The sequence below is a fragment of the Melospiza melodia genome, chromosome 14 (assembly GCF_035770615.1).
Source record: "Melospiza melodia melodia isolate bMelMel2 chromosome 14, bMelMel2.pri, whole genome shotgun sequence".
In the NCBI taxonomy this organism is placed as follows: Eukaryota; Metazoa; Chordata; class Aves; order Passeriformes; family Passerellidae; genus Melospiza; species Melospiza melodia.
In genome coordinates this window covers 18,556,117-18,583,827 of record NC_086207.1, presented here as the reverse complement: position 1 = coordinate 18,583,827, position 27,711 = coordinate 18,556,117, and the positions used below count along the sequence as shown (strand labels likewise).

The 27,711-nt window shown below is 45.4% G+C and overlaps 1 protein-coding gene across 1 annotated transcript; it reads left to right on the top strand.

The window, feature by feature from the left end:
* The first annotated feature begins 756 nt into the window (after positions 1–756).
* CREBRF (CREB3 regulatory factor) lies at positions 757–25,841 on the top strand. Its single transcript, XM_063169041.1, has 9 exons — positions 757–848; positions 10,121–10,298; positions 11,200–11,325; positions 12,186–13,269; positions 17,273–17,467; positions 19,127–19,316; positions 19,832–19,905; positions 20,254–20,376; positions 21,438–25,841. The coding sequence occupies exons 2-9, from the start codon at positions 10,290–10,292 to the stop codon at positions 21,551–21,553; spliced, it is 1,917 nt and encodes a 638-aa protein (XP_063025111.1). The 5' UTR covers positions 757–848; positions 10,121–10,289; the 3' UTR covers positions 21,554–25,841.
* The last annotated feature ends 1,870 nt before the right edge of the window (positions 25,842–27,711 follow it).

Genomic DNA, 27,711 nt, shown 5'->3' with positions numbered 1-27,711 from the left:
CAAGAATTCAGGTCAGGGTCATTCCAATGCTTGTAACTGCTTTTGTTCATATTGTTTAGGAAATGCAAATACCTGCATCTCTGCCCCTCACAAGAAATTGTTCTGCAGACTTTATAGAAGTTTACTTTTCCTCTAGCGGAAATCATGGAAGCATTTTACTGCTGTGCAGGGCTGAGTTATCAGAGGTGGGTGGCTGCTCCCTTGTTTCCAGAATTAAATGTCATGGACTCTTCCGGGGCAAAAATAGAATAAATGGGGCAAAATACAAAAACTTTTTTAAAGAGTAGAAGACATTCTTTACAAATAGCAAGATAAGAACGGGTGACTCTATTTTTTATTATGTTTATTACTAATAATTTCTCCAGTTGTGTCTGAAGCAATCCAGGCTAGCCACCTGTCAGTGTGAAAGGTGGTTGTGCATGTAGCTGAAGACAGTGGGACAAGTGACAGAGCTGCAGGTAGGACACGGACGGATGAATGAGGGGGGCAAGTGTGAGAGCGATGCCGCCGAGCAGCAGGAGCGGGCTGAGGGCCGGGAGCCCGGCACGGCCTCAGGAGCGGGGGCCGCGCCTCGGCCCCACCGCGCTCTGCCCGCGGGCACCCGCCTCCCCGCCTTAAATACCCCCCGCGCGCCGCTCCGCCGTCACGTGACAGACACAGCCCTCTGCTATTGGACGGCGCAGCCCCCTTCCCCCCGCCTCCCGCGCGCGCCCGCCCCCTCGGGCCACGTGAGGGTCGAGTCACGCGATTTCCGGGAACCCGTCAGGAAGGGACATAAACAAACAAACCCGGGGCCGCATGGAGGGGCCGGGCCGGGCCGCGCGGGGCTGCGGCCCCCGCTGAGCGCCGTGAGTCAGGGGCTCGGGGGGACCGCGGGGCTCCGGGGGGGCTGCGCGGCACCGAGGGCGCCGGGGGTCGGGGGGCTCGGGTGGTCCGGCGAGAGGAGGCGGTGCCGCTGGGCAGGGGGCTGCAGGGAGGGAGGGAGAGCGGCACGGAGGTGTCTGCCCGGCTGCCGGGGACAGCGGGACGGGGATGGTGCCAGCGGCCCCTCCGCTCCGCTCGCCTGCCCGCCCGCCGGGGGGGTGTGGCTGCCGAGGCCGCGGGAGAGCAGCAGCGGTGCGCGGGGGGTGTCCGGTCCCGGAGCGGGGCTCTGGGGCCCGGGGCCGGGCTGGGGGCGGTGGGAGGGGGCTGCAGGGACAGAGGGCGGGCTCCGCGGGGAGTTGTCGGCGTTGTCCCCTCCAGCCTCCGCCCGGCAGGAGCGGCCCGTGCCTTTACAAGGAAAGCGACTCTCGCAGCGAGCGCCGGGGAGAGGAGAGCGCCGTCCTGCCGGGGGAGCCCGGCCGCTCTGGACGTGAGGGCGGAGGGGCTGCCCGGGAAGGGAGGGAAGGGTTCGGCAGCTCCTGCACTCCTGCCTCTCGGGCTCGTAGTCGCCTCCTCCGTTTGCGACCTGTTAGAATGCCCAGGACGGCCGGGGGTGACCCGTGCCCGTGCAGGGTCTCTGTGCCCAGCTGTGCTGGTGCCCGACGGGCGGCTCCGCTGCGGAGCAGAGCTGGCGGAGAGGGGTCACCGCTCCGCGAGTGCGGGGCAGGACAGGACGGGACCGTCCCCGCTCCGGCGCGGCGTTTATGTAATGCCAGAGCGGCGGGCCGGCTGTTCGCTGCGAGCCGCGGCCCCGGGACGGGGCTTCTCCCGGGCAGCGCGAGTGCGCTCCGGCTGCCCGCAGCTCTGGCGGGGGTCGCTGCCCAGGGGCCGCCCCCCGCGGGACGCGGCTCCCTGGGCGGTGTGTCCGGCGCGGCGGGGCCGGGGGCGGCCGGGCGGGTGCCCGGAGCGGCGGGCGCGGCCCGGGGGTCGCGGGGCCGCGGCCGGGGCGGCGGGAGGGGGTTTGTTTACATGTCGCCTCACCCTAGCTTGAAAGGGCCGCTGGGCGGGTGAGCGATGGGCGCCGCGGCCAATGGGAGCACGCGCGGTGGGGCAGACAGCCAATGAGCGGACGCGGAGGGCGGGGCGGCGGCGGCCGGGGTAGGCTGCGCTGGGCGGCGGGGCGGCCATGTTGGCCGGAGGTGTGTTAGTGGGTCAGGGCCGGGCCGGGGGACGCGGCGGGGCCGCCGCCACCGCGCGGGGCCGTGGCCGCAGGGGCCGCCCGCCGTGCCCGTCCCTCCGCAGCGCTTTGCCTCAGGGGGGCTGTCCCACCTGGGCGTCGCCACCGGCCCGGGGCGGTGCCCGCGCTCAGGGGATCCCGCTCCCCGCGCTCAGGGGAGGACGGGGCGCGTTCCCGTCTCCCGCTCCCCGCCCGTCCCCGCAGGTTTGGGTTATGAAACATCCGCGGGTTCCCCGCGCCGCCTCAGGAGCCGCCCGCGGCTCTCAGCGTGTCCCCACACGGATGTCGGACTCCTCTCCGTGTGTGCTCCAAGCTCACGCCGGTTCCTAGCCGGGAACACTTTAATTAAAGCCCCTTGTGCCAGCGAGGACTCAAATCTTTATTATTTACCTTTATATTAACCTTTGTCCCCAGGGTCCCCGCCCTGGGCGTCGTTCCCCAGCCGCGGCATCGCTGCCGTGCCCTCCCTCGCGCGGCAGCCCCTCAGCCCACGGCATTTCTGTGCCGGTGTCCGGGATAATTCCCCGTCACTCTCGGTGTAAAACACTCGCGGTTTGTTCCGGCTTCCCCGTGCAACAGGCTGGAGCTGGGAGCAGCCAGCGCTGCCAGCCGAAATGTGCGATTCTCACTTAAAGCGATCGTGATCTTTCTGTCGCTGCCACTCCAGGGGTAACTTGTTGAAATCATGCTCCATGTAACAGGCAGAACAGCATCAGATACTCGTATTGTCTTTTAAAACTTGTACATGTTTTAAAGATTGTGTTTAAAAGGCCTCTAAGGTCACTTCTGAGCATCCTTGTGGGGAAGGTTAGTTATTAAATGTGTTTTCATAATAAAAATTACAGAGAGGCAGATGCAGGTGCTTTAGAAATGTTGTTGATTTCTGTTGTTGGCTGCTTAAATGAGAAGTCAGAATTTCTATGGAAAATAAATCACAGAATCCCCGAATGGTTTATGTTGGAAGGGACTTTAAGGATTATTTCATTTCAACCCCTTGCCATGGGCAGGGACACCTCCCACTGCCCCAGGCTGCTCCCAGCCCCATCCAGCCTGGCCTTGGGCACTGCCAGGGATCCAGGGGCAGCCACAGCTGCTCTGGGTCTGATCCTTCTGCAAGAAACCCTTCCTGCTAAAAGAATCTCGGTGAGATTCCATTTAAAATGCGTTCAAAAGGGTAGATCAGAGACCTCAGACATGTCCACAGCCAATAGTTCACCTGAGCCAAGAAGGAATTACTCTGAACTCATGGGAGTATTCCCTGATAAGAGCAATCCTCAGCAGAGGCATCAGGCTCCCTGAGCATCCTCCCCAGGTGTTTTTTAAATAATGAGAGAGGCAAACAGCCTGGGAAGGACAGAGATTGAAGTCAGCATTAGCAGGAATTAATTGGGAAGAAACAGAAGCTTTTGTCCCACTAATAGACTGATGGGATAAATAAGAGAACCCACGGGTTTACATTCCCATGGCCTGTGTGTCCGTGCTCTGTGATTTGGGAAGTTCAGATGAATGTTTTAATATCAAACCTTGCATGAGAAGTGCTCGAGAGTTGGCATTGGCATGAAAGTTAAACCAAAAGTTTTGTTTAAACTGTAAATTTAAAGTTTAGACCTTGCTATAAAAATCTCCCTGATTTTTTTTAAATCCTCCTGGTTTTAAACTCTTAAGCTACGGATTTTTTTATTTTTTGGACAATTTTGACTGATGCATTTTTCGAGTTTTCTGCTGGCTTTGAAGTATCTGGTACAGATGCCCCATTTCTAACAAGAGTATAGCAATCACAATTTCACAGTACGAAGAGTAGACCAGACTGTACCGTTCCCTTCATCATAAGACTTGTATTGCTTTTTGTTTTTTCCTGGAAACTACAGAATTATTTTTTCTCTTACTCTGAAAGACTCTGTCAGAAAAAAACATAGGAATAGCCATCCTGTCAGGATGTAGAATATTTCTGGAGATTGGAACCTGAATTGTTTAATTTTGCTTTTGTTTTTTGCCTTTGCTTTCACCCCACTCTGATTCAGGGGAAAACTACTAAAAATTAAAATTTTTATAAATTTTATTTTATATAAATATTTAAGGTTTTTTAGCTTTATAAATAAAGCTAAAAAATTTTTAAATGTTAGTTTTACTACTAATTCTCATGTGCAAACAACTCTCCTTGTTCTGCAGTGTTATTTTAATAAGGCTTATGGTATGAATATTTTAAATTTAATATTTTTTAATTAAATCTGTTAAAATAGTTAGAATAAGTTTAACATGCTGCACATCCCACTCTTAGCACTAAAATAAGAATAAAAATCTCAGTCTTTGTTCCAGAACATACAGAAATGTTTTCTAGCAGGAATATATTAATCTGGGCATAGTTGTTACAAAATCTGTGGATGCAGAATGTTTGTTAGTATAAAAATAATCACTTTGTTTTGCTTCTCCCCTTGCACGATGGTCAATATCAGTGCAGGCTGGGACATAAACACAGGCTGGGGATGCACAGCTGGAGCAGCCCTGGAGGAGGATCTGGGGGTGCTGTGGCCAAGAGCTGGAGCTGCCCTGGCCCCAGAGCCCCCCCGTGCCCTGGGCTGGTCCCCGTGGGCAGCAGGAGGGGCTGGGATTGTGCCCCCTCAGGTGAGACCCCACCTGCAGAGCTGGTGAGACCCCAGCCAGGACCTGGAGCTGCTGCAGAGATCCAGAGAGGCCCCAGGGATCAGAGGGATGGAGCTGGCAGAGCTGGGGTTGTTCAGCTGCACAGGAGAAGCTTTGGGGTGACACAACTGTGGGCTTGCAGTGCCTGAAGGGAACCCACAGGACAGATGGAGAGAGACAATTTACAGGTGACGGGACAAGGGGGAACGGTTTCACAATGACAGAGCAGGGTTAGATGGGGTATTGGGAAGAAATCCTGCCCCGTGAGGGTGGGCACACCCTGGCACAGGGTGCCCAGAGCAGCTGTGGCTGCCCTGGATCCCTGAGAGTGTGCCAGGCCAGGTTGGATGGCGCTTAGAGCCACCTGTGACAGTGGGAAGTGTCCCTGCCCATGACAGAGGAGTGGAACCAGAGGATCTTTATCTTCCAGCCCAGACCATTCTGTGACTCGGATTCCGTCATTTTCTGGGATCTGCTGTTGGCTGACACAGCTGGGGCACCCCAGAGCCGGGAACTGGCGTTGGCATCGGGGGTCCATGAGCTCTGTGCTGTGCTGGGGGCTCACGGGCTCTGCTGCCTGGGGTGGTGTTGTGTGTGTGATTGCAGACCAGAGCTTCTCCTGAGAGCTGTCACTTCCAGGTCTTGAATTCTATCTGCTGTGGGCGAGTAGGGTTGGAAAAATACCACTGGAGGGGGAAGGGATGGTCAGTGCAGGAACAGGAACAGAGACAGTGAAGTAACAGTTTCCCTCTCCTGAAGGGAAGAGGCTTAGAAGAAGTGAAACAGTCTGAGTATCTTTAGTTCTTTTAAGTGGCAGTGCTCCATCAGACTCAGGGTCTGGGGTTTTAAGCAGGTGTTGTTTTCTCTCCAGGACAAAAAAGCAAAGAGCATAATGCCTTAGATGCTTGTGCTGGCATTTTAATAGAAATCCTGCACCAACAAGGGGGACTTGGCTGCTTTTGTGAGTCCAGGAATGAGACTGTGGTGGGTGGAAATACAAGACGACATTTTAAAAGCGTGTCTTTGCTCACTGCTATGAATTAATAATAATACTAATAAACTTCAGGTCTTTGTGCTGGGGGAGAAAAGTAAAATAATTTTTTAAAGTCTGGATTATAATTGAAGAATCATGTAGAAAGAAAAAAAGGGACATTATTCAGAAACAAAAATAAGGAACAGAAGCATTGATTGAGGTTGGAGAAGTCCTCCAAAGCCATTGAATCAAGCCTGGGTGTGATTCCCACCTTTGCACCCACACCAGAGCGTGGAGTGCCATTTCCAGATGTTCCCTGGACACTCCAGGGATGGACCCCAGGCACTCTGCACGTTCTCAGCTTGAGGACTGCCCTGAGCAGAGGGTGTTCTGTAACAGAAAACAAGTTGGCACAAACTGTGGAAGGAGAAAAATGTTTTTAAGAGACGTGCAGGAGAACTTCTTGCATCTCCAGCTCCAGTATTCCATAAAATATCCAGATACCACAAACAATGCAAGGTACCTAATGGTTCTCTCCAAGCACATGGTGTAGTTTTTGTGCTTCCTTTGAAATTCAGAGTTGGCCATGAATGTTTCAGCCTGAGCTTTTAGGTTTAGTACTGGCAGGCTCTTGTGAGCTATTTTTTTATACCTGCATCAAAAGTGTGCCTTTGACAAGCTGTGCTGTGTGATGCAGTCACCATCGTGAAAGTGTAATTGTTCCTGTAATGCACTTACAGCAGGCATTTAGCTGCTGGGATAATGAGCACTGTGCAGCCAGCAAAACAGCCCAGCCATGCTCCATGTGCCTTCCCAGTGTTCAGAATACACAGCTGAACTGGGCCAGAAATAGCAGCTTTCCCTACAGCCATGGTACAAATGATTCATGCAGGTGGCTGAGGAAGACTTTCAGAGGTGCTAAGCTAAAAGCTGAATTTTGGGGTTTTCTCTTTGAAGGGTTTCTTTGGAGGTACTGTGCTGTGGCAGGGGGATGTTTTAGTGGCCCAAGAGGCAGCCCATGCACAGGAGCTGCACTGTGTCCCCTAAATGCTGTGTTTGGAGTTTAGCTCCTGCTGCAGCCTGGGTTACACCAGTAATCCCAGGTAATGCACCTGCTGCTTCCCTGTGGGAAACTCAGTCTTCCTGGGCATCCTGGAACCACTGCTCCTCTTCAGAAAGTAAATATTAAATACAGGAGTTCGTTTTTAATTAGGATTTGTCATTAGATTAATTAGATGTTAACTCTACAGAACAGGCTTTGGGTCCTTGTTGATGAGTGATGGGATTTTAACCAATGTACATGTGCATGCCTCCATCAGCAGCCCAAGTTCTTAAATGTTAGAGGGACACAGCTGTTCCTGAGATCACAGACTCATGGAATGGTTTGGGCTGGATGGGACATTAAAGATTATTTCATTTTAACCCCTGCCATGGGCAGGGACACCTTCCACTGTCCCAGCTTGCTCCAAGCCCATCCAGCCCAGCCTGGAACACTTTCATGGATGGGGCAGCCACAGCATCTCTGGGCACCTGTGCCAGAGCCTGCCCACCCTCACAGGGAGGAATTCCTTCCCAATATCCCATCTGACCCTGCTCTGTCAGTTTGAAGCCATTCCCCTTGTCCTGTCACCCCATCCCTTGTAGAGTCCCTGACCATGTGTGTCACAGGCTCCCCTCAGGTCCTGCCCTTCCTCAGCCCCAGTGAAGGCAGGAGCAGAGCTGGGCACTGATGTGACTCCAGAGCTGCAGGCACAGAACCAGCTCTGGGCCTGGCTCTTTAATCACCTTAATCTGATTTCCCTGCAGGCTGTTTGTTGCCAGAGGAGCAGGCACCCTGCCCGCTGCTCGGGCTCTGTGTTCCACCTGTCTCTGCATTTGGGGAGGGCTGATGGAAGGCATTAATGGAAATTGTCCTCAAGTAGAAATTCCTGCTATATTTATCTTCAGTAATTCTTTGTGCTGCTGTAGTTGAGCTCTGCCACAGCTCTTTTAGTTCATTCAGAGCTGCATTCATTATAGAAAACACAACAGCTGGACTATTCTTTTCTAACTCAGTCTTGGGCTGAAAGTGCCAATAATGATAAATTCTGTAAGAATGGGACTTTAACTGCAGTCTACAAATGACTTTCCTTCACAGCAAGTTCTGATTTGACACCTGTGCTCCCATATGTGTCATTGACTTGTGCCATACATCTTTATTTACCAGTTTGTGAAGATCACTGGTAGGTAGGTGTAAACAGCAGGAGGCTTTTAATGGTGACCTTGATCTTTCTGGGAAATTTGGAAAGCAGTTGGAGGCAGGGCTGCTTTTTGGGAGCGTGAAGGATATCTGGATTGTGCAGCTCCCTGAGGCAATGTCTTTCTTTTCATGGCCTCACTGTGTTTTCCTCCTCCACAGAGCTGCTGAGAAAAATCCTACATTGTGGAATAGTTGACTAGATGCTACTGGGATTCAAGTCACATTTAAATATTAATATTATAAAGTATCAGGAATAAAATATAAAGAGAATTATAGGATTAATTGGGTTAGCTGATGCGCTGCTTTGACCTGAGAGGACATGCACTGGCATTCTTAAATAGTGCAAGAAGTTTATCACTCTAGTCTTGGAGATGGTAAAAGTATTCTGAGCCTTGAATGTTTGCTCTGAGGATTTGGAAGTGATCCAGAGTCTGGCACCTGGAAGTGTTGGTGGTTGATACTGAAATCAGTGTCAGTAGAGATGAAGTTTCACCCCCTTTGCTGGCTGTGTGTGGAACAGCTGAGGCCTGTGTTCTGACAAAAAACACAACAAAGAATAAGCAGTGAAGAAGCAGCAAATGTTTCCTTTCTTTGCCCTTTGTATCATGGAGAGCTCTGGCAGTGTCCTTGTGAATGCAGGAGGTGGTTTGGAGGTGATGTCAAGGCATTCATCTCATGTGCTGATGAAAAAGGCATCCATGTGCATGGAAAGAAAGTGTTCAGGTATTTAGAGTCATAACCTTGCCTCTCTTTCTCTGTCTGAGAACATCCCTGTGTTTGTTTTAAAGAGCAGACCCCTTCTCCTAGCCCAGTGAAGTGACTCAGTCATTGCTGCCACGTCCCCACCTGGGAAGGACCATCCTGCTGTGGTGTGGCCTTTGCTGGGTGAAGGGAGACAGGCTTGCTGAGGCACAAACTTCACTTTAAATGTCACTTTTAAATAAGTAAAGGGTTCCCTGGAGGTTTTGGAGCAGAAAGGAGCTTTTCTCCCAAGGAACCGCATTCACCACAGAGCCCTGTGAGGAATGGCTGCTCTGGCAGGGCCAGTGAGGGTTCAGCTGAGAACTCCTGTGACACTGGACCTGGAACTGTTGTTCTTTATATTCCAGCTGCTCTTTGCAAAGCAGGCTGTTTGATAAGTGAAGACTTCTTTGCATAGTGTCTGTTTTTACCACAGTCTGATAGTCCATATGCTAAAGAGGCCAAAGTGGCTGAGATACCATCTGAAAGTGGGAATAGTCACGGGGATGCTGTCATGTGCTGCTGGGGGAGGGTTCTGAGCTGTGGGAGAACACTTCCAGTTTACTATTTGTTTTTAAAACAAGAGAATAAACACAGCCTGAGCAGATTGCACCCAAGTCTGACTTAGGAGCAATGCTCTGTGAGGATTTTCCTTACACTGTTCAAAATGCTGGGTTAAGCTCAGAAGAGTCATTAGACAAACATCTGAAGTAGAGCAGGTCTGTAGAAACTCCTAAACTGGTAAAACTACCAGTAAATAAATTGGTCCAATCACAACCTATGCCTTACTTGAATTAATAGAGAAGATATTTTATTAGACAGCTGTGGATTTGGCAGTTTTTAATTTGCTCCCTTGGGGAAATCTTTTCTTCCACTCCTGCTGGATGATTCCTGTGATCCTCTACCACTAGATGTTGCTGTGTGAGTGATTGATGTAATCTTATCTGATGCTGGATGGATTCATCCCTGAAGAAAAGGAGGAGATACCACTGGAAACAGCATTTCTGCCTGTTTGAAATTTGCATTTTGAGACTTTTGCCTGAGACATTTTTAGAGTTTATTGGCCCTGTTACATTAGTCATAAAGGTTGTTTCTCTCTTGGATACCCAGCAGTGTGCTGATTATTGTTCCAAATTTGGCAGGGTTTTCTCTTCAGGTGTGTCTGTAGAGCTGCTGGTCTCAGCAGAGAGGAAAAAAGGCAACAAAATGTAACTTGGCCAAAAATGGTTTTGCAGCAACTCTGTTCTGTAGCATCTGTGGCTTTTCATTCAATGAAAGATGGCAGGGGAAGAAATTTTCTATACATTCCAGCATGAGAGAAAATCAATTTTCAGGGGAAATTCTTGCCTTTGACTGTTTTTTAAGCTTTCACCTTGTTGGTGAAGGATTACTCACCTCCTTGGGGGTTTGCTGTGTTTATTCTTCACAGAAGTCGACAAATAGAAAAGCTCCATCAGGGTGAACTGAAGTTATCCTAAAGAAAAATTTCATTGCATGGATGGTGTAAACTCCCTGAGACTGAAGTAAAGCTGGAAAGGAATCTACAAGTGAATAAAACAAGAAGTTTGGAATTGGATTTGGGGAATCTGGGCTTGGAAATGCCTCAGGTAAGTCTGCTAGGATTTTATTCGCTTCTGTAAATAATTTTGCCTTTGTTTAAGAACAAATCTGACCAGCACAAGGAGGGAAGATGTGTAGGAGATTAAAGGATGTGTATTTTGTGGGGTCCCTGTAGTGTCTGTGGTGGAAGCTGTGGTGCTGCTCTGGGTGCTGTGTTTGTTCAAGCTCCAGCCACGTTGTCTGTGGGTGAGGGAGGATGCCTGGAGAGCAGAACAGCCTTTTATTACTGCAGTGATTCACCCTGAGCACACTCAGTGACTTTCAGCAGCAGTGTCTCTGCCTTCCCAGCCCTCAGGGGGAGAGCGTCTAGGAGAGAAATGGAGGGCTGGAATTAAATGTAGCAGAAGGCCTTGCTGCCCATTCCCTGCATGCCCAGTCATCCTGCATAATGCTTTTTTTGCCAAATTTCACTTCGTTCTTGAGAGAGAGGTAACAATCTAGATTTGGTTGTCGTAAATTTTGCTTTCCTTACAATTTTATGTGGAAGTTTTGTGAGTTCTAATGGCTCTAAACACAGTCCACACTGCTTTAGTACAAAATTATTTGTATTAGAGGGACTCCCAGATCTTGCCAGGACTGGCCTTCGGCTTCCACAAACGCCAACATATGCCAAAACTTGGCTAACATAAGACTTTCAAAGCAGCAGGGAAGAATGAGGGAGCAGTGAATGCTCTTGCAGCTCTGTGTGGATGGAAATGTGTCCTTTGATTGCTCCTGCATGTTGTCATCTGCTCCTGAAGCATTCTCTGGCTCTGGGGAATGATGTGCTTATCTGTGGTGCTAAAATCCTTCTGAGACTAGGAGGAATGGTGATTCTCTTTCTGTTTGTGGAAGGTGAAAATGTGCCTTTTCATATCATGTTTGAAATGTCTGTCCACTGTGTTGTAGCCCAGTGTGAGTGGAATGGACCCTCCTTTTGGGGATGCCTTTCGGAGCCACCTGTTTTCAGAGCAGACCCTGATGAGCACGGATCTCCTGGCGAGCAGCTCGGATCCAGACTTCATGTATGAACTGGTAGGTCAGCTCTGAGTGCCCACAGTTTCATCTCCTCACCAGTTCCTGTAGGAATAAAGGGCTGTTGCTTTAAGAATGCTGGAAAATTATTCATTATTGCTGGCTGCTGATTAGGGAAGAGCTGGACTGCTTGTCCAGCAAGTGTGATGGTTCCTCAGCAGGCACTTCTTCAGACAGGCTCAAATCCACCTTCACTAGTGCTCCAGCCCTGTCCAGCCTGGCCTTGGGCACTGCCAGGGATCCAGGGGCAGCCCCAGCTTCTCTGGGCATCCTGTGCCAGGGCATCCCCACCCTCACAAGGAAGAATTTCCCCCTGCTATGTTCTGCTTCACCCAAGCTGTGAATGCAGGGGCAAGGGAAATAAAAGTTGACTCACAAGCTGCTTGTATGAGCATTTCCTTTTTCATTTTATCCCTGCATCAAAGGAGGAATGTTACTTATGGTCATTAATTGGTTGTGTTAGAATGAGGTTTTCCAGGAACTGGTGAACTCAAGTGTATTGTGTTAAGCACACAGCAAAGATTGACCCAGATTATAGAGATGCCTGTGATGTCTTTCATATTTTAAATACATGGATATTGGTACTGGTTTAGTTCCTGGTGAGCAGATGGATTTGTAATAGCAGGAAAATAGTGTGTTATAGGAAAAGCAGTGTCTTTAGAAAGATCTGTTGCTGAAGCACAGGAGCTGAACTTCATTCTGACCTTTAGAAGAAGATTTTAGTTGAAAGTTGAGGTCTCTTACTATGTCAGCCCTCTCTCATACTCATGGACTTGAGCTCTCCTTACCAGGTTAAGGAGGGGAAAGAGATGATGGATACTTTTTTTGTATTAACTTTTAACTTACTTTATTGTGCACAGGACAGAGAAATGGACTATCAGCAAAGCTCCAGGGACAACTTGCTTTTCATGGAGGACTGCAAAGACCTTGAGAACTTGGAGTCTTTTACAGACATCCTGGACAAAGAAGCTGCTTTCACCTCCAAGTGGGAGCAGTGGGATACCTACTGTGAAGACCTAACTAAGTACACTAAATTAACCAGCTGTGACATCTGGGGAACAAAAGAGGTGGATTACCTGGGCCTCGATGACTTCTCAAGCCCGTACCAGGATGAAGAGGTGATAAGCAAAACACCCACACTGGCTCAGCTGAACAGCGAGGACTCCCAGCCTGTCTCAGATTCACTCTATTACCCTGATTTGCTCTTTAGTGTGAAACAAAACCCTTTAAATCCTTTGTTACCTGGCAAAAAGATGGCGAGCAGAGCAGCGGCCCCGGTCTGCTCCTCCAAGAACGTTCAGGCCGAGGCCGCGCTGTCGGACTGTGCCCAGAAGGCCAGCAAGGCTGGCAGCCAGCCTGCTTCCAGCACACAGATCATGGCCAAGACCAGCGTGTACAGCAGTGAAAAGGTGAACATTCACGTTGAATGTAAAGACTATGTTAAAAAAGCAAAAGTAAAGATCAACCCCTTGCCGCAGAGCAGGCCGATGCTGAGCCAGGCGCACGCTGACGCGGCCAAGGAAAACACCTGCTACTGTGGGGCTGTGGCAAAGAGACAGGACAGGAAAGGACTTGAGTCCCCCCATGCTCACAGCACAACTCCTGGTTTGCCTTTTAAAGAGACTCAAGAGCTGCTCCTCAGCCCCCCCCAGGAGAGCCCGGGGCTGGCTGTGGGGGAGAGCAGCCTCTCCGCCAGCGCCTCCGTGTCCGACTCCTCGCAGAAGAAAGAAGAGCACAATTATTCTCTTTTTGTAACAGACACTTTGGGTGAACAGTCAGCCAAAGCTGAGCCCGAGGAGGAGGAGGAGGATGAGGATGATATTGAAGATGAGGACCACGATGAAGGGTTTGGCAGTGAGCACGAGCTGTCTGAGAATGACGATGAGGAGGAGGATTATGAGGACGATAAGGACGATGACATCAGTGACACATTCTCAGAACCAGGTACCAGGGGGTTGCTGGGTTTGTCCTCTGAGTGGGAAAGAAAGCTTTTGAACTCCTGGTAGTTACACATGAGCAGCGCTGATCTTAGGTTGTGAACTCTCCTCCCACATTTTCTAAGTGCTTTGCAAAATGCAATTTATTCAAAGTATGCAAAGTCTCTGTTGCCCTATTTAATGAAAAACTGCACAAACTGTGGTTGTGCAACAAAAATAAAGATAGTGAATACAGGAAGCCCAGCTGTAGCCTGAGGTTAGAGCAGCTGCCTGCAAGTGTGGCCTTCTTTCTTGTTGTAGCTCTCTGGTAGGATGTGCAGAACTTTCTAGCACTTCTCATAGCAGTGAATTTACCCAGAGTTGGATCTGTCAGGAGGAAATCACAGCCTGAGTGAAATGATTTCATAATTATCTAAGTCCTACTTTCAGGTACAGTTTTTCCACAGAATCCATGGAATGACTGAAATTAATAGAATCATTTCTGGGTGGTTTCAGCAGCAACACTTAGGGGCTTCAGAAGATACTGAATTCCTCTCTCCCGCCTTTAAAAATGGAGTTCTAAGAGCAGGAATAAGACTTAACCTTCACCTAGAATGCAGCAAAACAGTAATATTGTATAAAAATAAAATCTGCACAGGATTGTAATCAAGTATTAATTTAATTTCATAAAGTATTACAATATTCACATCTTATAAATGCCCTGTAGTAGAGAATAAGAATTAAAGTATTCAGACATTTGGCAATATGTAACTTCAGGGGGATAAAGCAGCTGAAATTTTTCCTTGTTGAGAGCAGCAGCTTCCCTAAAGCTTGACAGTGTTTGTCATAATGAACTCTCAGATGAAATTATTTTCTAATTAGATTTCCTGCGTTGGCATTAAACTCGTTAAGCATTCTGCCCTTTATGCTACTTTCACATGCACACAACACATTTTTATTAACATTTTGAAGCCTCTTCCTCCCTTCTGGAGTGAACTCCCTCTGCTTTCTGGGGCCCTGAGCAGCTGTTCCAGCTCTGCAGCCCATGGGGGATGTGTTGCACTGGGAGCCTGAGATCCCTGAAAAAGAGAGGTTGTGTTAAATGCTGTGGGTGGAATTAATTAATTAATGATTTTACTGACCAGCAATCCACATTCTGCAGCAGTAGCTGAGGATCTGGGCTTATCCAAGCTTGCCAAACCTTTCCATGAATGAAGCCTAAAACCATTCACCTCAAATGTGGTGATATTAAAAAATTTGTCATCTATTTTACAAAATAACATCTCCAGGTATTCTAATCATGCCACTGTTACATTTTGTGTTGCTTTTTTACCTCTAAAGGTAAATACTGTGGGTAAAGGATCTAAAAATAGGCACAGCACAGAAAAATTAAACCTTCCACAGGTCTGAAAGCAAAATCAGTTGGGTATTTTGAATGAGGCTGTAATTTACTGGAAAGACAAAAATCTGCTAGTTATTGCTGACCCGCTAATGTTTTTTTAACATAATTTACTTTTGCTTATTCTTCTTCTAGAGTGAATGAAATGCTTTCTTCAAATGTTATCTGAGAAAATATTTAGATATAGTGAAGGAAAAATAGCTAAAAATGTGACTGGCTCTCAGGCAAGTTTGGACAACAGTGTTTTTATTATTACCATGACACAGATTTAGCAAATTTGGTCTCCTGCAAAGGTAGTTTATTATGGGAATTACCAGCCCAGACCTTTTCTAGCATTTGGTTTTGCTATTACTGAGTATATTTTTCTTATCTCATTTCATAGAAAGATTTTTCATTGACTGTTAGTCAGGAGATTGCAGAAATGGGAAATGCAGCAATTTATTCATTTGTCGGTAGCAGTGGAGAAGAAATGAGCGCAAAGTGCTCATGGAGACGCAGAGATTGTTTCCAGAAGCTGCATGGGGTCAGTGTGAGCCCCTGGAGCTGAGCTGGGGAGCACTGGCAGTGACACTCAGTGGTGCAGGGCTGCAGAGCAGCAGCTCCTGCCTTTGTTCACGGGGCTATTTTTGGGTTTCACCTGGTCAGAGTCACGTGCACCCTGCGCTCTGTTCTGCTTCATTTAACCCTGGTGAATTTAAACCCAAAACCACAGGGAGGGATGTGAAGAAAGACTTGTAGGAAGGGGTGAAGGGCTTCAGAGTTGAGTACAAGAACCCTTTGAGATTTCTTAGAAGCCTGCCCTGCTGTGTGATCTTTGCTAAGAGGAGGAATAAATACAGAGCAGAGCAGCTGAACAAGTTTGTGTGTTAGCTTAGGACACTGCTCTGGGTTCTTTTATGTCACTTTATAATGGCAGCAGGTCAGTGTGGGCCTTGCGAGGCAGGATGTATTAAGTCAATGTAATTGAAGTTTCTAACTTAATTACAGTTTGAATAAGCAAACAGGAAGTCCTGATTTTAACCTTGTTGTACATTTGTACACTTCATCTCTTACAGAGATTTGTTTTCATTGGTTGGATTAATTCTGTGTTATCATGAAGATGGGCTCCATTTATATATTTCTGTATAATGAGTTCCATAGCTTTTTTATAAGGTGGAAACTCAGTGGGCTTTTTGAGTGTGTTTTGATATTTAAGTCAACCAGCATTTGAGTAAAATGGAACTACAGTTACAAATATTTATGGTATTTGAAACTGTATTTCATGTAAATTTTCAATAACTTTGGCTATACAGCACAAATGTTTTATAAAGTGTGTTTCATTGTTTGATGTGCCTTTAAAACCCTGCCTTTCCAACAAACCAGAGAACCCAAGTAAATGAGTTGATGAAATTATAAGAAACAGAACTTCAGGATGGATTTCATCCTTCTGCATACCTGACTTCTGTTCATGCTTTGGGTTATGATGTGAGAGACAGACCAAAGCAAGAAAGTTTGTTTTTCCTCTTTCAACTGGTTTTTCAAGTGCAAACAGACTAATTGAATGGACTGTTTTAAAAGGAAGAAAGTGTTCTTTGTGCTGCTGGAAGATGAAGCAGAGCTGAAGCATATGGGGTCAAGGCTTGCTAAGCCTGCAGTCCATGCATGGGTTGCTTTTCCTTCAGCTCCATCACAGAATGTGATGTTTAGAAATGTTCCTTTTTGAGTAAATGTAAACTAATATTTAGCGTTTTAGCACAAAAGGTCATGCAGTGGTTTGAGAGTTTTTTTTAACCTTAGTATAGATTATCTTTATTTTCTAAAGCACATCTGGGGTTTGAAAACCTGTGGTTTGGGTTTACATAGTTATGGTAAAATATTTCTGTGATGGGGGCAGTGGCATTACAATTTCCATGTCCTCCATGAGCAATTCATGATATCAAGTGCATCATAATTCACCTCTAAAACATTGTACAGCTTTACTGAGGGTCATTTCTTCTCATCCCACTAAAGAGGAGGAGGAGGTTGAACAGTGGGTCCAGATCCTTTCAGCTTAGATTGTTATCTGTCCTGATAACAGAGCCCCTTTCTCCAGCCTGGGAGGGATCATTTATTCCCTGCAGGTCTTTGGACTCAGGAGCAGCAGGAGTTGGACTCAATCCTCTGGGCCTCATCCAACTCAGATTGTTCTATAATTGAATAATTTTTTCTTTACTGTCTTTTGCTAATCCATCTTTATTTAATCTGCTTCTCTTCCATGCCTTTTGTCAAATGTGGAGGTGAGTTAGGATTGTGTTCCTGCCAATTCATGGGGAAAATTGTCAGGATGGGTGAACATGGTCCAACATCTGCTGTCTGTACTTGGCACTGCTGGGATTGTGGGGAACTACAGCTTAGGGGGTCAGAGAACATAAAGGGACTTTAAATACGTAAATAATTTTGGTTTTTTCAACTAATGAAGGCCCATCAGTGGCTCAGTGTCTGTCCTGGATTTCAGGCCAGTACCTAAGAGCAGTCAGTGCTGGAAACCAAGTGTTAGATAATGCAAAACAGAGCTGGCTGTGGTTTTGCTCTCAACTTGAATCCTCAGTCTGCTGCTAAAGGGCTACAAACAATTCTGTCAGCAGTATGTAAACAACCCCCTGCATCCTTTTAGGGTATGAAAACGATTCTGTGGAGGATTTGAAAGAAATGACTGCGATCTCCTCTCGGAAGAGAGGCAAGCGGAGATACTTCTGGGAGTACAGCGAGCAACTGACACCGTCCCAGCAGGAGAGGATGCTGAGGCCCTCGGAGTGGGACAGGGACACCCTGCCCAGCAACATGTACCAGAAAAATGGGCTCCACCATGGTAAGAAATCCTCATTCTGGTCACAAATCACTGTATTCCCCTTGTGACACCGTCAGCAGCCAAATTCCCCTCCCTGTGAGTGCTGGGAAGTTTTGGCCATGAAAGCTCAAGCACTGTAAATCTGTTACTCTGCAGTGCCCAGGGAAGGCACAGGGTGCACACAGTAGGGACTTTCACTGTGGTTTCTTCCAGAGGAGTGTGGATGAATTGAGAATTGTGACTTGCAAGGGCTCTCAGTGGAAACCCCGAGAGTTCAAAGCTTTCTCAGTGTGATACTGTAAATATTGGATGGGGACTTGACTGATGTTTGCTGCTCGTGGCTGTTGCTGTCAGTGCTGCCTGTGTTAGCAGGAGGCTGGGGGGGCTCTGGGCTGCCAAGTTCAGGGACTGGTATGAGCTGAGGACAAGCACTAAGGCACAGCTGTCTCTCTCCTTGTTTTCCCCCTGTGAATGCAGCACAGTGAAGCAGTTACTCCTCTGGGAATAAACTATTTCCTTAAGATACCCTCTGAGAAACTTAAACCAGTTGCTCTAATAACTGATTTATTCCCAGTGAGCAATTACTGCACCACAAACATGATTAACATCACCCTAAACAAACCACTCTTAGGGGTATTTTTGTTTTCTTCTCACAGGACCTCTTTTAGGCTGCTCCATTTGATTTTGGCTTTGAAGGAGCAATTTAAACCAACTTCCCTGGTTGTAAGGTTAATGTTCCCTTAGAGTTGAAAATTACTGCCTTTAACATGGCAATTGGCCTTCTCTTAAATCATACAATTTTTTTGCTGTTACCTGTAGATTTATTCAGGAAAGAAAACATTTTTTTCTTTGAATGTCCTTAGTTTTTGAAAGCTTCTTTATCCTGTAGTGAAATAGCAGTACCTAAAGTCCCTATCACTGCTCTTTCTCATGATGGAGCTCTGAGCAGCCTGGTCTAGTGGAAGATGTCCTTGCCTGTGGCAAGGGGGAGAAAAAGATGAATTTAAGGTCCCTTCCAACCCAAACCATTCTGTGATTCCATTATTTTATATTTGTTATCCAACACCAAATAACCAAAAGTGCTCTAAGGACTCAAACCCACAGACACTTGGCCACTTGACCTTTAAGTCAAGTGCAAAACCAGGCCTTAAATAGCTTCAAATACATAAAATAAAAAGGGTTAACTGGCATTTATGTGGATGATTTCATCTCAGCATTGCTGAAGATTTTTTCAGCACCAGGCCTCAGCACTCTTTCTTAGTACAGGGCTTTGGCAATAAGATTATTTAGGAGTTTAATCCACTGGAGTGTGCAGAAGGATATTTTGGCTGCATATGAGTTAACAAGTTTACAGCTGCAGCAAAACAACAGGGTTTGAACTTGTGACATACATTTTTCAGCAGGGTTGTGTGTATGCTCTCTGTCACATCCAGTGGCCTTGCCAGCAGTATTTGCTCTTATCTGATCTGGATAGAATATGAATTGTACAAAGCTCTTTGTGTGGAAATGCTTTTTCTATTGTGAGAGGCCATGGGGATCACCTGATTCCGGCCCATTCTTCTGCAGTGAACAAAGGAACTTAAACTGCACCCAAAAAATTCCTATTTTAGAGTGTTTTCTCACAGGTTTGTGTATGTATTATGTCACTTCCCTACCCATTTTTCTTCATCTTTAAAACAGGAAAATATGCGGCAAAGAAGTCACGGAGGACTGATGTAGAAGACCTGACTCCCAACCCCAGAAAACTCCTCCAGATTGGTAATGAGCTGAGGAAGCTGAACAAGGTGATCAGTGACCTGACACCCGTCAGTGAACTGCCCTTAACTGCCAGACCCAGGTCAAGGAAAGAAAAGAACAAGCTGGCTTCCAGGTATGCATTGGGTGAAGCTGCAGGGATGAGAAAATTTGGATTGCTACAAGTGAGTGATAAAGATCTAAATAATTTTTGCCTAAAGAAATTCTGTTTCATGTGGCAGCTCCTGCGATGAGAGTTGCATTTTATCAAATGGGAGTTACCAGTTTATCAAATGGGAATTTCCAGTTTATCAAATGGGAGTTGTAGTTTATCCAATGGGAATTTCCAGTTTATCAAAAAGCAGAGCAGCTGGCACCTTGGGAGCTGTGGTTTGTCTGTCCCCTAGATAAGGACATGTTTCCACTGGAATTGGTTTCCATAGCTGTGGGGCAAACAGCTGGGACAGTGGCAAATTCCACAAGTGTCAGATGTGAGCAGATGCAGGTAGCAGAGTGTTTTCAGAGCAGCTGAGTGAGGATGGATGAGTTTGTGCATCACAGCTCTGGGAGGGTTGATTGATGAGTTCATGTGGCTCTTACTACTCTGGCATTTCTGGTAGTGCTCTAATTCTTCCCCTCTTCTTGCCATAGGGCTTGTAGACTAAAAAAGAAAGCCCAGTATGAAGCCAATAAAGTGAAACTCTGGGGTCTCAACACGGAATATGGTAAATAGAACTCTTCACATCTTCATTTTCCTTTTGTTTGGGCAAGTCTGTGTTTTACACCATGATGTAAACTGGCTCATAGAGAAAAGAGTTGGTACAAACCCAGCTCATTGCATGAAATGAACTTGGGTTACCTGCAATGTTGAGCTACTTTGCAGGTGTGAATTATGTAGATGTATGCGTGTTCTGTAAATATTTTTGAAAATATTGGTAATATTTGATGTAAACTATTACATTTAATTTTACAGTAAGTGTGATGTGACACCTTTGACACAGCTGTGTGTGGGTAACTGTGAATCCCTTCCAGAGTAATGTGCTGTAAAGCTAATCCTTTTTGTTTCTTTGCAGATAATTTACTCTTTGTCATCAACTCCATCAAACAAGAAATAGTTAATCGGGTGCAGGTGCCTAAAGATGACAGAGGAATCAACATGGAACAAAAGTTGAACATACTTATTAAAGACACTCTTGGTAAGCATTGAGCTTTGTGTATTTACCTGGGCATGGAGATAGAGAATCATCAATGTCCTGAGGAGGCCCAAAGCTCATCCCATTCCACCAGAGACACCTTCCACTGTCCCAGGTGGCTCCAAGCCCCGATGTCCAGCCTGGCCTTGGGCACTTCCAGGGATCCAGGGGCAGCCACAGCTGCTCTGGGCACCTGTGCCAAGGCCTCCCCACACTCACAGGGAGCAGTTCCTTCCCAATATCCCATCTAACCCTGCTCTCTGGCAGTGTGAAGCCATTCCCTGTGTCCTGTCCCTCCATCCCTTGGAAAGGGTCTCTCTCCATCTTGTCTTACTCAGGCACTGTGAGGCCACAGTGAGGTCACTCCAAAGCGTTTCCTCTCCAGGCTGAACAACTCCAATTCTCCCAGCTCTCTGATCATCCTGGTGCCTCCTCTGGGCTTGCTATATTTGATTACAAACAATTTCTGATCTGGAGGAACGAATTAACCCTTTCCTGGTTCCATTTGTCCCAACCAAAGTGTCCCCTGGCTTTGGTCACCTGTAATGATGCCTTGGGAATGCTGAGCTAGAGAAGAGGCTGGACAGAGTTCCAGAATAAAGCAGGGATTTATTGACAGGATCTCTCCTCCATGGATGCACCTTGGGCAGCACCAGAGCCCAGCCAGGGCTGCACCCAAGATGAACCAAAATGGCCCCAAAATGCACGGCCGGGCACGGGCTCTGTCCCTGGGATCAGTTCTGCTCCATTTGCACCTTGCAGTTCATTGTCCCATCCCAGCTTTAGCCCAGGCAGTCCCACCCTGCTTGTTTTTCTCTCTCCAGCCCATGGTGTTTGTGCTCCTGGGCTGAGATTTGGGTCATTTGTCCTTGGTGCCCAGCTGGAGCAGGAATTGTTTTGTCTCCCTGCTCCGTGCACAGAGCTCACCATCCCTTACTATGAAGTTCAGAACTGCACACTGAAGCAGCACAGAATGTGAAAAATAGAAAAGCTAAACCTGAGGCATCAGCAGGAATGTGCCATGAGCAGTGAGCTGAGAGCAGCTTCTCTTCCCTCCCTTTCAGGACTCCCTGTAGCTGGCCAGACGTCGGAGTTTGTGAACCAGGTGCTGGAGAAGACGGCGGAGGGAGACCCCACGGGCGGCCTGGTGGGGCTCAGGATACCCATGGCCAAGGTGTAGGGCAGGACTGAGCTGCTCCTGGGGCAGGTTCTGCCTGTGCTGCCGAGTTTCTCGCTGTAAATGGCATTCTGGTCTGCATGTCAGCTTAGCATTCTGTAAACACTCACCTGTAGGTTCCATTGGTTTCAAGTAACAGTGTAGGAAAACAAATCACGGCGTGGTAGAAAATGCTGCAGAGCATTTTTGGACCATAAACCAGATAGTTTCAAAGCTGCTTCAAGCTCAAGGGCAGAAATGAGAGTTCTCTTTCAAATGATCTAGGACCAGAATATATCACTTTTGTTTTAGAAGCAAAAACATGGATTTGCTAGAGAAAAAAATATTTTAGCATTTGCCAGACATTGTGACAGGTTTATGGTCCAAGTGAAGTAAGAGAAAGCATTTTTTTGGTGAAGCTGTCAATGTAGGGAGTTTTTTGTTCTTTTTATTTTATTTTTAAATAATTGGATTTTCTTTCCTTGTTCTTAAAAAAACCAGTAAGCTTTCTTTGCAACCATTAACTTGTACATAGCACACACAGCATTAGAGCTAGTGTGCCATATAAGATTTTAATTTTCTGAGCTTAATAGAGTATTTAAATGTCCGTGCAAGCAAGAGAAAACAAAAGTATATTCTTTGTGCCTTGTATTTTGTGGGGAGAGCTATCAGTATAAGCTGGTAAAGTTTTGTATGAAGAAAACCCTGAGGGGCAAAACCGAGCTGTATAGATGGTGAGATTTTAGGTTTTAATGTATTTGTTCCAGCTCTTAAAAATTTTTGAATGTATATAGGAATATGTTGAAAATGTAGATATATGCCACAGAGTCTATGTATTGTATAAAAGATGGCTCTAGAAAACTCAATTTCGGTACTTTGGCCGGAAGAAAACAAATACTTGCACATTAATGCGATTGTTTATTTTTGTACCAAAGACAAATGCAACTGATATGGCGAACTGCCAGTCTAAGTAAAGTTTTGCACAGCTTATATGATACTGTACTGAATGTAAAAACAAAAGAAAAAAAGAAAAAAAATTAAAGGTCAGGGTTAGGGATCTTACTGAACTGTGAATTTTTTTGTTTGGGTCCAATTATCTACAGAAGGAGCATTCATACATAACAATATTATTTTGCTGTTCTTGTAGTTCGCTTCCATGGTAGATAAGTTGGTGGCCGTCTTGGAGTCTTTAAATCTTTTTTCTCTGCACTTACTGTAGGAGATTTTAATATATTTGGATTTTAGTAAGCTATTGGTAAAATAGTTTTCGACTTTGAGAATTTACAAAAAGAAGTATTTAGCTTGTTGTAGTATACTTCCACCAAACAACCAAAATAAAATTATTTTTATTGTAACGTGTATATATGTAAAGAGGAAAAAAAAGAGCTACAAATATCTAATTCCTTAGTTGCCACTTTTCCAGTTGATGTATTATTATGCATGTGATGTTTCCAAGGATCAACACAGGCTTCAAACAAAACAAAAAAAAATTTATAGACTTTTATATTTTTGTACAGGTATTTCGAAACTAGCTTCTTCAGACTTATATGTGACTTATTCTTGTTAATTCAGTAGTTTCTATGATTGAAGAATATTAACACAAAGTTCTTATTTGCTCTTCTGCTAATAAGAGTTGGCTTTGTAGTCAGTGTTAACGTACAGATAAAAGCTTTAGCCTTTGATGAGAAAGTCCTTTATCTCAAGGCAAGATCATTCTCTGGTTTCATGGACCCCCCCTTCTTTTCCTCCCTGTTCTTTCTCTCCCTATTTAAAGATGACAAAACACTGTTTACTGAAAATAGAAATACCAAATATTTTCAAATGTAGCTGCTGAAAAAAAAATGCAAAAGTCCATGAAGGCTTTCTCCCCACTCCCTTTGGGGAACTTCTCCACTTCGTTTCTAGTTTGTCTGAGTTTGTTTGTACTGTGATTCCTTTTTGTTTATAAGTAGATTATTTTTGTATCCAAGCTTGTACTATAAGAGAAAAAAGCCTGAATTGGTAACAGTGGCCGGTGAAAGTGGTGGCCCTGCCACGCTCACAGCTTCCTTTGTACCTAAATATTTTGGAAGACTCAGAAGGGAGGAGGAGGCCAAAATACCACTACTGAGCTGTACAGAAAGTCTTTCCTACAAGAGACTGAACAAATACCCAGGGCAATTTAGGCAAAAGTTTGTAAATCCACTTAAGGCTTGCAAAATCTGAGTGGAATGTGGGTGTTTTCCTTTGAGGCGTTTGTGGTGGTGTTGTTGTTGTTGTTCAGGTGAGGTGAGAGTTGGCTGCTGCTTCCCACGGTGGGTCTGGTGTATTCCTCTTGTTCTTGTGGAGCTGCCCAGGGCCCCCCAAACCCCAACAGAGAATGTGTCCTGTGAGGTGCAGGCTGTGCCTGAGCAGGGCTGAGCACGGAGCTTGTCCCTGTGCTCCAGCCAAACCCTGCAGGCCAGGCAGCATCTCAGCATGGAGAGAGAGCAGTTTGAAATCAGGTAAAAACTTCTGGGACAAATTCAACTGACAAGGTATTTAAAAGCCCCCCCTTTTCTTACTGCCTGGGAATCCTGGGCAACACACAACTTTATAGCTTTTTATTTTTGTCTGAAAACCAGACTATGATTTTGGTCTCGCATTTCAAAGTAGACTTTGAATCTTTAGTGAGTTCCATACCCTCGCATTTCAGTGTTTCCTATGTATTATTTTAAGTTAAAGCTTTGAAATAGTTGAGCTTTTTAATGTTGACACTTTATTTTGTAACTATTTATATGTATGTATATCTTAGAAAAGCACTTTGTTTAAAAAAAAAAAGAGGAAAAAGAAAAAAAAAAAGAAACTGCGTTTTATATGATTCCTGCCACTTGCTGCTAACTCTGGGCTGGTCAGAATGCTGCAGCGATACTTGAGATAAATAAAACCTGGCAGTAAAATGTAGAGTAAAGGTAAGACCTTTTGCTGGTTTAACTTTATCATAAAGGTGACATAGGCAAGCTGTGCAGCTTTACATTTTAACCAGGGGACTCTGTGGCATTTAAACCGTCTAGAAATGGTTGTACTTTAATGCCAGTAACAATCTGCTTCCTCTAGTGTCATTAAAATATATACATTTAGTGTATACTTATCACAAACAAAAATCTTATAGGGTATAAAAACCAACAAATGTACATGTTCTGTTTTTTGGCAATTGTGGCATGCGTTTTGGGGTGATCTTTAGAGAAGACCATTTTCTAAAGATTTTCAGTGTTCATACATAGTATGTGGATCTTAACGAAGTCCTGGGGGTTTTTTTTTTGTTTGTTTTTGAGTGTAGGCATTGTGAATATTCACTTTTAATCCTATATCCAAAAACAATGATCTATTTTTTTGATTTAATACAACCAGAAAGCTCTTCCTTTTTCTGATACACTGGATTCTCTAGGATTTGTTTCCATATTAAAAGCATGCTGTCATAACTGCTCTTGTCGAGATCTCGTCAGTCTGAACGTAGGTGCCACACTTGGAATCGATGGGCTGCTTGTTCTGCTGTACCATGTATGACCCTCGTCCTTCCCCTCCCTTCATGACAGATGATGATGTGGCTTTATATTGTGCCTTACTTGTACATCTAGAACTAAGTGTTTTTCATTCCCTCTGAACTCGTCCAAGCTTCTGAGGTGGAATCAGAGCTGATGTAGGCGTGCTGGAGCGAGTGCGGACAGGGCTGATTTCAGCTTCTCTCAGTAGTCCTTTTGTATTTCTATGGAAGACCAGTTTTTGAATGGCCTTGCAAAACGTGGGGGTGCTCCTGAAGGGTGTTTTTAAACCCAAAACCCCTTTTGCTAACGCTTCCTTTTATGGTTTATTGAACACATTTACTGATATTTGGTGAGTACTTTTTGTTTTTTGGGATGAGAGAGACTTACTACTAAAGCTATGTTTACGGGCTGGATTTTCTTATCATACCAGTTGAAATCATTGTGATTTAATAAAGTTGTATTGCTGTAAAGCTGATGTGAGAGTCAAGCTCAGCTGTGTTCAGTTCCTAATTTATAGATTGACTTTTTTCCATACTAAGAGGGCCAGGGAAAAGTTGGGGTTTTTAAAAAAAAGCAAACAAACAAAAAACCAACCTAAAACGGATGAAAGGTCTTTTAACTAACCTAAAAGCAAACAGACACTTTGGAAATGTAGAAGTGTCAGTTTAAAATTTATTTTTAAAAGACACCCCCCAATATTTATCTAATATTTGCCTTCGTTAATGAAACAACTTATTCACAGCTATAATGACTGGATGTGCTTTTCCATAAATCATTTAAACATAGCTTTTTTTTTTTTTTTTTTCTTTAAAGAAGCTCTAAAAGGTTTTATCAGGAGAATTTCCAAGGGTTGTATCCAAGCTGCCTCCAGCAGAAATAGCAAATGCAGTTCTGCTCCTCAAACGTGCTTGCTCGTCTTCCTGAAATTCTGCTGAGGCACAACCCAGTTCTGGACCGTGAATGTCAGGATCTGTATTTGGCCTTGAGACCCGAGTTTCAAGAGTGCATCTAAGCATGATTTGATTTTCTTTTGAAGTTGGAGGCTTCAGTTGGAATCACCTAGTGGAGTGTGCTGCTAGATGTGGTCTTGGCTTGTTGACACAGCCTTGCACACAGCTGAGGTTTATTTTGTTTACCCCAGGGATCGTGTGAAGTACATTTCAAACAGTTGCTGCCTCAGTGACTGATCCTTCTTGTAACTGTATTAAGGGCATTAGTCTGTTGAGAAAACACCACTCTTGAATATCTCCCAATGTAAATTGGGATTCTTCAATGTCATTAATCAAAGATGGCACTTTCAGGCTGTATCTTCTTTGCAGCAAACAAAAATCTCTGTCTTTCTACAACTTGCATTTCACAATATGCCATGTTTTCCCTCCAGTGCTTCAAGAAGGTGTCTTTGCACTCTGAATATAATCCTCAGCCTCTTAGACATCCATGAACTTCCATGGGAGCAAATACTGACTGTATTTATTGTCTTTCTGACAAGCTGTGGAACTAAAAGTGGAACCAGAGCTCTTTTAAGCCACACTTGCATTTTTTTGTTTCCCCCATTAAAAAAAAACACCAAAATTCCAAACTTTTTAGATCACTGTTCAGAGTTTTTCTAGAGTTTAAAATAATTTTTAGTTGGATATATTTAAAGCCAAATTTGCGTGACTTAACTTCTGGATTGACTTTTCTGGTGTTGGAAAAAGCACATCCCACCCTATCAAAATCTTCTGATTAGGAAACAAAACCTAGTACAAAAACTTAATTTTAATCTCTCTTATAATGATGGCTATTCATACATTCTGATTGGAATCACCTATCTTACCAGAGTATTATATATCCAAGGAAAACTTTTCTTGCTCAGTATTTGTGGTTGGGTGAACTCTTAAGGCTGATGGCACATGCAGATGCAAAAAAAAAAAAAAAAAAAAAAAGGCATTTTAAATAAAACATAAAACATGGCATCCTGTTCTGCCTATGCTTGGGGTCATGATTGTAATGCTGTCCTTGATATTCTATAATCAACTTCCAACTGGAGCTCAGAAAAACTTACTGAAAGTCTTGTCTCTGTTAGAAAATAAATTTACCTTGTTCAAAGCATGATCTGTTAAGAGTTGCAATGTTAAATGTTGGTTAATAGTTGTGCAGTTTTATTTTTTTGAAAAGAGGCACAATTAAACTATTGACTTTGTTTACTCTGTCACCCTTGATCCCTAGCACTTCTATTCAGATACAAATTCATCAATGTATGCAACATCCTTTGTAATTTAAAATAAAAATTGTGGAGGAAATATTGTCTCGAGTCATTGTGTGGAACGATAGTGAATGGCTTCTGCTACCTTGAACTGAGTCCCTGACATCTTGGTATTTCCAGGAAATTTCCTTTGGAAGGGATGACGGCTAGGTAAGGAAATATCTGGGTTTTCCTTCCTCATGCTCAGAGCTGCCTCGCAGCACTGCTGGGTCGGTGTGGGAGCATCTGGAGAAGCTGGGTTAGTGCCTGGAGAAACTGCTCCCTGCAGCTCCTGTGGAAATGGCCTGAGGGCAGAGGGAAGGAACAGCCCCAGGGGTGCGTGTGTGAGAAAAGCAAAGAGCATTCTCATTTCGGGGGTGCAGAAATGATCCTGCGTTCCCCCACCCTGCTCCTAACCAGTGTCAGCCTGGCCAGGAGCCCAAGGAGGCTCTTGG

Bases quoted from the DNA above. Each gene is read 5' to 3' on its own strand.
- CREBRF (XM_063169041.1), top strand. The intron at 13,270-17,272 runs GTACCAGGGGGT...GCATCCTTTTAG, and splicing joins TGACACATTCTCAGAACCAG to GGTATGAAAACGATTCTGTG. The intron at 19,906-20,253 runs GTAAATAGAACT...GTTTCTTTGCAG, and splicing joins GGGTCTCAACACGGAATATG to ATAATTTACTCTTTGTCATC.